The following is a 10,175-nucleotide window of genomic DNA, read 5'->3' as shown; positions in this document are numbered from 1 at the left end:
CCCCGTAAGTATCACACAGGCCTGCACGTCTCAGTCAGGCTAGAAGGAAATGGGTCACAGACAAGCAAAAAGAATTTACATACCACGCTGGATGGGTAGCTGGCATCTCATTTAAGCAGGCCCTCAACTGCTACATAGGCAATACTTGTGCACCATCAGCATCTACTCAATCTACAGATTCGAGACATAACAGTACATGAAAAGCAGCCAAATACATAATGCACGAGCATACAATGGCTACCCATTTAAGTTCTCGTAGATCTGCATTGTGTTTACAGGCAGTCTGATGTAACAACGAAAGGGAAAATAACAGCCAACACGAAATGACACGTAGCACCACAAAGAGCAAAAGCACATAATCTTAGTGGATTCATACTAGCCATGGTCCAATCCTTTTTCCCTAGATACACTTCATGCAATGTACGTTCTCAATAAAGGGCAGAGACAAAGGATCATTAAGGATCAAGCCAAAGCTATCCCAAGAAGTGGTAGAGTTGATGGACTACATCTTCTCTGCCAACCTAGCTCAGTACGTACAGGTCAGGGGGTGCCTATGTGCCCCCTGACCTGTATTAATTAGTTCTTGGCCACCCTGCCCTGCAGATCCTGATGATGTCTGAGATGTGGGATGCAATGTGTGCTGCTCTGACATGTTTTATTACAGTATTTATATGATGGTTACTCGTGTTTTTACTATGTTTTTAATTTATGTATTTATTATGTTGTTTATCCACTCTAAGCCTGCTTGCGGGGAAAGCAGACTATAAATAAAATAAAATAAATAAATAGAGCCTAGTTGTCCATTTTACAGGACCAGCTAAACATTCATATTTACTAAAAGAGCAGGATTCTGGTCCTTAAAGACCAACTAGATTTCTAAGGCAAGAGCTTTAGAGAGTCAAAACTCCCTTTCTCAATTAAGCTTCACATGCTGATTTTTAACACCAATCTGGTATGAAAGACAGCAGTGGGTCAGCTGGCAGTTCTAAGCAGGGCTTCCTCCAGGATTGGTTCCCATGCATAACGGTTTTGCAGAAGCAGAGTAGAGGGCCCAATGATATAAATTCATCTGTCGGACCTCTCAACAACAAAAAAAGTTTTGTAGCCGACAAGCCTCCGGCTCCCTCTCCTGGCCATGTCCACGACGTTGCAATTGGCTTCTTTATCTCAAACAGGAGTTACAAAAAAAAGGAAACAGAAAAAAAACTTTTAAGGGCCTTCTCTTCTGATATTTACGGTGCGTGACTGTCTAAGCATGAAGTTCAAGTAGACGGGTTGCAGGTTCAGTTTCGGGGTCTCGTAGGAGGCAGTGCACGGGATGGAGACCTTCCAGTTTCGCTGCGGCTGCTCTTAGCCTCTGGAAAGGACTCCACCGAGCTCTCTTCACTGCAGGCGAAGAGCGATGGGCTGCAAGGGGAGCAAAATGGGCTGCTGTGAAGCCCGAAGAAAGGTAAAGGGGAAGACAGAGACGGAGTTCGGAGGCGGGTTGGGGGCGTTTGCACGATCTCCGTGGCCAGGTTGTTTCTAGCGCCCTGGGAAATCTTAAGGCGCGAGGCTCGGAAGACTACAGCAGTCCGTCCACCAGCCCTTTTATTCGGCTCATATCTAGTGATCCGAGACGAGAGTAGACGTTGTTTTCCGGCGTCCTGTCCCGGCAGTAAAGAAAGGGGTTGTTTGGCAACAGAAGCCCTAGGAGCCCACGGCAACAATGACAAAACGCCTTGTGTGAAAAAGTTTGTTTGCTCCCATACCGAGAGGGGAGCAAGAGCGAAAGGACGCTCCCTTGCTTAGAAAGGCCGGGGAAGCAAAGTCCTCCCCACCCCCCGCCCCCACTTTTAGACAAAGAGATTTCTTTCTAACTGTAATCAGAAAGTGAACGAAGGAGGCTGCTGCAGCGGGCGAGCAGACTTCGGCAGGGCGTTTTACAGGCTGCAAATGTGTGTATTTTGTAATTTGCATCGTCGGAGACATAGACCCATGTTGTGTATGCCATCTGCAGGCGGTTGTTGCTGAGGGATATATAGGGTCTTACTCCAAATCACTTGTCAGAGCGACCCGTTATCTCACACAGCACTTTCTCAGAGCATTTCATGTTAGTGCAGGGTTTAGGATTCGACCGTAGTGCTTGCTAACAAAGTTGGACGGCTGGTATTTGTTGGGGTAAGCAATTTGAAACTAAGGAATGGTCTCTTCTGAGACCTTGCTACATAAGTTTTGTGTTGGCGGTGTAATCCGGTGAATTCGTCAAGTAAACACAGTATCTGGTTTCCCAAAGCACCTGTATGTAATCCTCAAAGGTCATGTCTAATAAATCGGCAAGATTATTTTTAAAGGAGCAAGTTCCATGAATGGCACTGGAAACAACACTGATTCTCCTTCAGTTGAAACATGATGGCTCTTTTGAGTGACCCAGACTATTACTGTCCTTAGAATTAAGAAAGATGCTTTAGATAAATAGCATGTGCATGACCGCCACAGTACCTACTTTGGGGCTAAGAGGCGTTGCAGTTTCAGATTCTTACCAAGAGTTGACGAGAGCAGGCGAGAGACAAGAGTAGCCTTTTCTGGAAGCACATCTTGCTTTTCCAATTGTTCCAAGTGACTTGCATCTCATCTGAAAGAACAGGCAGCTGCCCTGAAGATACAGTAGAAGGTTGGGGCATCTTGAAATCCAGTCTCTCGATTTTTAGGACAAATCATGACAGATTCTGAAACATTTAACATCTGGTTTTCAACAATCTCATGTAAAATTTTGATATCAGAAATGTCTTGCCAAAAATCTGGTTTTATTAAGTAAAATAGGTACTCAGGAGGAGCTGACATGATGAACAGAAAGAAATGTAGGCCAGATCTCTGAATTTTATAAATATTCTTTGCTGCTCTGCCAGTTCAGTCCTCAGCTCAGAATCCTACAGAAGCCTATTCAATGGATGGAACTTGCTCCCAGGAAATTATTATTGGGATTGCATTGTGCAGGTGTAAAATGTGTTGATGTGGGTTTAGGGAATTAGGCTGATATCATCTGGGCAAAGAAATAATTTCATTCAGTTGATCAGCCTTTTCTTTCAGGAAAAAGGTTTTTGGATCAGCTTCACCAAAATATAGCATTTCGGGAACATTTTGCATGATTGAATTAGCTCATGTTTGTAAAGCATGTACTTAGATTACAACATGTCTGTTGCTGATTGCTAAATGTGTGTCTTAGTCACGCATGCCTGTTCTGAAAATGTATTTCTAAAACCAAATGGGAATCGATTACAATATGCAGTTGTTAATTTCTAAAAAAAAAATGTAGATAGATGTCAATTCTCAAACCTGGTGGGAAGCCAAATGCTGTGATCATTATACCCTGCCCACTAATCTCAGGTGGATATAGCCATCTATAGGCAGTTGCAGACTGAAAAGGAAAATGTATTCTGTACATGCTCAAAGACCTGGTTTTTATATGATTTAATTTTCAAGGGCCGGCACCTAGAGCCTACCTGAAGTTAACTCCTGTCAAAATGATGATTCTAAATTCTGCAGAAATTCATAGCTTCACAATATGAAGAATAGAAAAGCTTTCGGTATTCCCTCATATATATTCTCCCTCTTACTTTTTCCCGTTTCAAGCTAAAAGGCAAATGTATTACTGAAAAGGATTCTGTGGGAAGGGTTGCCAAAGAACATCTGTGACTTTTTTTTTGCAGTGTGCACCTGTTTTTGGTCAATAAATATGCTTAACTTGTATTGTGAAGTACATTAATCTCCTGCATGCAAGGTCAGACACTTCCGTAGCAGTCCAGTCTCAGCTTGGATAGCAGTTTTTCTCCAGTTCAAAACAGCACTCAGTTTGCAAACTGCAGTATGCAAGCGGTCTGGTATTTGTGCCCACACTGCTTTCAAAGACGTGATAGGAAGAATCGAAAATAAATGGAGAATATTTACATACACTCCATAAGTTATATCATATTTATATACGTCTGATTACTTATATTAAACGCTAGCAACAATTTCTTACAAATTCCATATCAAGCATATCCGTTTCAGTATTCTATCTATACAGAAAGACACGATAAGAGCAAAGGGATGTTTTCAGTGGCTGTCACGGCCACAGACTCTCTTTTCAGACATAGCAAAGTTCAGATTTCTGTGTTTACTGTCAATGCTTTAAAGCCTTCTCTTACAAACATAAGCAAATTACATTAGGTGTTTTCTGAGGTACATTTATTTCTGAGAGTCAGAATATACCACAGTCTTGCTGTTCCAGTACATCTGGGGGCTTGCTGGGATTGTGAGGCCCTGCATGCCACAGAAGGATAAATCTGTCCATTAGTTAAGAATATCATTTGAGGCCCTGTGCTTGGAGGGGAGGCAGCTGTGTACTGGTTTCTCCCAAACTTGCATACTCTTGCCCTTGGCATGATTGTCTTAGCACTGTGGCGACTGGAGATCTCCCAGAATTACACTGATCAGTTACCCTGGAGAGCATGGCTGCTTTGGAGAGTGGATTTCATGGCATTATACCTCGCTGGGGTCCCGTCCCTCCCCAAACCCTTCCCTCTCCAGGCTCTGCCCCCACATCTCCAGGAATTTCACAACCTGGAGCTGGCAAACATATTGTTAACATTTTAGTGCCATGTGAAGCTTCATACTTTTAAATGGTATTTAAAATTGTGTATCTATTTTTATTGCTGTTATTCGTTATGTTTTTAATCCTCCTGGTGCTACTGTTATATTGTGTGGTGCTTTATGGTTGGTTTAATTTTATTATTCTCTCACATTTTTTACATTTTCTTTTGTAAACTGTCTTGAGGTCTGCATGCCAAAAAGCAAGGTATGAAATTCAAGTGAACGAACAAATGAATGAATGAATAACATTAGTTTGTCAATAAGCCAAGAATTAGAAGAACTAAGTTATCAGACAAACATCAACTATAGGGATAGGAAGGATACATATCATTATACATAGGTATTGTAAGGGTCATGATCCAGCCAAACTTGAGCATTTTTAACCAAATTGTTAGCATACACTTGCAGTGCAATCGTAAGGCCCCGTCTCACGCCTGCGGCTGCATGTCACTGTAAATTCAGCACCACTCGACTTCTGCCTAAGGACTTTCATGGGAGAGCTGGGCCAGCCAGCCGAGCCCGGCAAGGCGCATTCAGGAGTGAATGTGGCATCATTGCCCAGGCAACGCCGCAAGGATCGACCAATTGCAGGGTAGCAGCAGTTGATAGTGCCATAAGTGGCAGAGGAAGGCGTAGCCAGTCCTGGGCCGCGTTTCCCGTCCCCAGCTGCCCTGCCCCGCAGGGAGAGACCCCCAAGATCAGGCTTGCTGCACCCCAAGAGAGGTGCTTGCCCTGAGAGGAGCCCTGCCCCTGGGGGTGGGATACTGACAGTGCAGGCGGGGTGCTTGCCTACCTGCTCGTCCAACCCTGTTCCCAACAAGGGGTAGGCTGGTAGTGGAAACTCTGTTCACTTGCAACCCCCACCACCCCCAACACTGCTGCCCCTGTTGCTGCTGCTGATGCACCCCCTCCCTGAAAAGTGAGCCCAGAAAGGCAGGATGTAAAATATCTAAAACTGGGAAAATTGGGCAAAGACTTTGTAGCGGCCTCAAGTAAAAAAAAAAGAGGAGTGGTGTTGTATGTAAAAGAGGAGCTACAACCAAAATTTATAATGAAAGATGTGGAAGCCAGATTTGTAGCAGTGGAATGTACTTGGAATTTAAAGAGAGTGTTGGTAGTCAGAATCTATGCACCCAACGGTGCAAAAGAGAGCTTCTTTGAGGATTTGAGGAAGCATTTAGATGATCTTACATATGACCAAATAATTCTTGCTGGAGACTTCAATGGAGTGACAGACTTGGAACTGGATAAAAAGACTACAATGACACAAAAGAAAAGAGGACTATTACCAAAGCTCTTTTTTGAGTTGATTCAACAAGAGACTCTTGAAGATGTATGGAGGAGAGAATATCCTAAAAGTAGGCAGTTTACTTTTTATTCTGCAAGGCATTCCACGTTATCAAGAATTGACATGATCTGGGCCTCAAAAGATTTGGCGTTATGGACTAAAGATGTAGAAATAATGCCGATGGTAGGCTCAGATCACAACCCAATTATGTGGAAGTTGGGGAAAAGGAGGAAAAGGAAAGCATGGAGAATAAATGAGGATTTGTTACAGGAAAAAGAAAATATGGAAATATTGAGAAGAGAGACAAAGTTTTTCATTCAATACAACGTGAATAAAGAAGTACCAACTGATAAAGTTTGGGATGCTTATAAGGCGGTTATAAGGGGCATACTAATGGACTTAAATGGTAGAGCAAGAAGGAAGAAAGAGGAGAAGAGACAAGAGATTGAGGAGAAAATAAAAACTAAGGAAATACAGCTAAAAAAGAGACCAGGGAAAAAGAAATTATACCAGGAAATTAAAATATTGCAAGAACAGCTAACAGCAATGAGTAATAAAGAATTGGAGTGGAATCTCAAAAGGCTGAATCAGAAAGTGTTTGAGGGTGCAAATAAACCTGGGAAGTACCTGGCATGGCAACTGAAGAAAAGAAGGGAAAGGAAAATAATAAATAAAATTTGTGAAGATGACAAAACGTATTTGGAACAGAATACCATTAGTAGAGCCTTTTATAAATTCTACGCTAAACTGTATAATAAGAAAGAAGTAAATAAAGACTCAATAGCGTCATATTTGGAGAAAATGACACTTCCAGAAATCTCGGACGCTTGGAGAAATAAACTGAACAGTGAAGTAACGGATGAGGAAATAAGTAAGGCAATACAATCGGCAAATCTAGGAAAGGCGCCAGGGCCAGACGGACTTACAGCCAAATTTTATAAGACTATGGCCAATGAGCTGGCACCATTCCTAAAGGAGGTGATCAATGGAGTTTTAAGGGATCAAAGGATTCCAGACACTTGGTCTGAAGCGAACATATCATTGATCCCAAAAGAGGGCCAAGACTTGACTAGTGTGAAAAATTACAGACCTATATCGTTACTCAACAATGACTATAAAATCTTTGCGAAGATACTGGCGGAGAGACTGAAGGGGTGGCTTTCGGAAGTTATAGAGGAGGAGCAAGCAGGCTTTCTGCCAGACAGACAAATAAGAGACAATTTAAGGACAGTGATTGATGCTATTGAATATTATGATAAGCGTTGTGATAAAGAGGTTGGTTTCTTCTTTGTTGACGCTGAAAAGGCATTTGACAACTTAAACTGGGACTTTATGTTTGCCACTATGGAAAAGCTACAATTAGGAGAAAGATTCATCAGAGCAATTAAGGAAATTTATAGAGACCAGACTGCAGCAATTGTGGTAAATGATGAATTGACCAAGAAATTGACTATAAGCAAAGGTACAAGACAAGGTTGCCCGTTGTCTCCACTGTTGTTCATTTTAGTGTTGGAGATTCTGATGATACAAATACGACAAGACGAGGAAATTCGAGGAATAAAAATAAAGGACTATTCATACAAGGTCAGAGCATTTGCGGATGACATAATGTTAATTGTAGAGGACCCATTGGAGAACATGCCAAAAGTGATAGATAAGATTAAGGAGTTTGGAGATTTGGCAGGTTTCTTCATTAACAAAAAGAAGTCAAAGATACTATGCAAAAACATGACTAAGCAGAAACAACAATTGTTAATGGAAACAACGGATTGTGAAGTAACAAGTAAGGTGAAATATTTGGGAATTGAACTGACTGCAAAGAATATAGATTTGTTCAAGAATAATTATGAAAAATTGTGGATTCAGATTGAGAGAGACTTGATTAAATGGAATAGGCTCAATCTGTCATGGTTGGGTAGGATTGCAGCGGTTAAGATGAATGTGTTACCAAGAGTGATGTTTTTGCTACAGACAATACCAATCATCAGAGACTCTAAACAATTTGAAAAATGGCAGAGGAAAATATCAGATTTTGTATGGGCAGGCAAGAAGCCTCGAGTGAAAATGAAAGTTTTACAAGATGCAAAAGAAAGAGGCGGAATGCAACTGCCCAATCTGAGACTTTATCACGATGCAATCTGCCTAGTTTGGCTGAAAGAGTGGATGACATTAAAGAACAAGAAACTATTAGCCCTAGAGGGATATAAAAAAATATTTGGATGGCATGCATACCTATGGCATGACAAAGTAAAGGTCAACTCGATGTTCCTACACCATTTTGTACGGAGAAGTCTATACACAATCTGGAAGAAGTACAGAATTTACCTACAAGAAGGAACTCCTTGGTGGGTGGTTCCATATGAGGTGATAGACCCGAGAGCTGTTGACAACGAACGACAATGTTTGACATACAAAGAAATAACTAAAATAGAAGCATCTAAACTTAGAATAAAGACGCAAGAGGAACTATCACCGAACTACGATTGGTTCCAGTATAGACAGATCAGAGATTTGTATAACTCGGACTCTGTAAAGGGAGGTATACGAATAGAGAATTCGGAACTAGAGCAGACCCTTTTTAAAGAGGACAAGAAAAGAATATCCAAGGTATACCAAGTACTGTTGAAATGGTATACTGAGGATGAGACAGTTAAAACACAAATGGTGAAATGGGCTATAAATTTTAATAAAGAGATAACAATGGAGGCATGGGAATACTTGTGGAAGACTACAATGAAGACAACGACATGTACAAACATTAAAGAGAATATTTACAAAATGATCTATCGTTGGTACATGACACCAAAGAAGATTGCGTTAGGGAACTTGAACACTTCTAATAAATGCTGGAAATGTAGGAAGCATGAGGGCTCCCTCTATCACATGTGGTGGTCGTGTGATGTAGCTAGGCAGTACTGGGGGGAAATAATAAGAGAAATGAGTGAAATTTTACAATTTCAAATAAATAAGAACCCAGAACTCCTGCTACTAAACTTGGGAATGGAGGGAATTCCAGCCCATCATAGGACGTTGATATTTTATATGACAGCAGCAGCCAGACTTTTGTATGCGCAAAAATGGAAAGTACAAGAAGTGCCAACTATTGAAGATTGGATTTACAAATTGCTGTACATGGCAGAAATGGACAAGATGACAAGAAAACTGAGAAATCTGGACTCAGGGCAGTTTAACACAGATTGGGAGAAGCTGAAACAATATCTGGAGAAGAAATGGGAGGTGGGAGGAAAACTGTGGCAGTTTGAGAACTACTGAAATATAATAAAATGTAGAGGGGGGTGACTTTACCGGGGGGGGAAGAGATAAATGTGAATTTATAAGCAGTTAGATTAACAGATTGATATATATATAGATATATATAGGTTAATAGATAGAATATTGATAGAAAATAATTAATGATAAGGTTTAAATATAAGTATTGAGTAACCAACAATATTTTCTTTCTTGGATAAGATTTGTATAATGCACCAAACTGAATGTACAGAAGAGTCAAATTGATTGACTATGGGATGAGTTATATAGAATTACCATAAAAAGATATAATGAGTAATATATAGAGAATAAGTCAAATTGTTTGATTCAAATGTAAGATTTTTATGGTTTATGATATATAGGTTTATGATATATAGAAATATTTAAAACTGGAAATGGGATAAATTGTTTATCCAAGATGGAAACAAAGACTTACAGTTTGGGTATATAACAAGAAAAGTAGTTAAGGATGTACTGCTTAGTATAATGGAGAATGTATATTTGTTTTAGATAGAGGAATTTAATAGAAGTAAGGGAAAAGGGATAAAGGGTGGGAAAGCTGTTGGAAGTCAACAAAAGGGGGGGAAAGGGAGGGGGTTAGAAGTGAAAAATTTGGGGAAAATTGAATGCAATGTAAAAAATAACGGATTCTAACCCAATAAAATTTTTTTCAAAAAAAAAAAAAAAAGTGAGCCCAGAAAGGCGGCAGGACCTAGCGAGGGTCGCACTCGCAGCCTACAGCACTTGGGATCAGCTCCCAGGTCCTGGAGAGGCAGGTAGGGGAGTGGAGAGTTCTTCAACGAGTGACAGGAATGCCATTGGAAATCACATGAGAGGCCAGAAGGCCCATTGGAGGTGATGGGAGCAACAAATGCCCATGGACTTGCAGCAGCGCTATTTGAATACATCACTGCATCACAAAGATGTGAGGAGAACGCTGGTTAGACCTCGAGAGCCATGTTCCGGTCCTGGGGTGATACCCCCCCAGAGTGGACTGACGGCCTGT

The 10,175-nt window shown here is 41.0% G+C and overlaps 1 protein-coding gene across 1 annotated transcript in view; it reads left to right on the top strand.

Moving 5' to 3' along the window:
- Window positions 1–1,263: 1,263 nt before the first annotated feature.
- Window positions 1,264–10,175, top strand: part of CCDC69 (coiled-coil domain containing 69) — a 42,165-nt gene continuing 33,253 nt past the window's right edge. Inside the window, exon 1 of the mRNA XM_054978533.1 lies at window positions 1,264–1,450. Within this exon, the coding sequence (XP_054834508.1) occupies window positions 1,403–1,450 (48 nt within the window). The 5' untranslated portion in view covers window positions 1,264–1,402. The remainder of the gene's footprint in view (window positions 1,451–10,175) is intronic.

The sequence above is a fragment of the Eublepharis macularius genome, chromosome 4 (genome assembly GCF_028583425.1).
Source record: "Eublepharis macularius isolate TG4126 chromosome 4, MPM_Emac_v1.0, whole genome shotgun sequence".
Classification (NCBI taxonomy): domain Eukaryota; kingdom Metazoa; phylum Chordata; class Lepidosauria; order Squamata; family Eublepharidae; genus Eublepharis; species Eublepharis macularius.
This window is presented reverse-complemented; position numbering and strand designations above follow the sequence as displayed.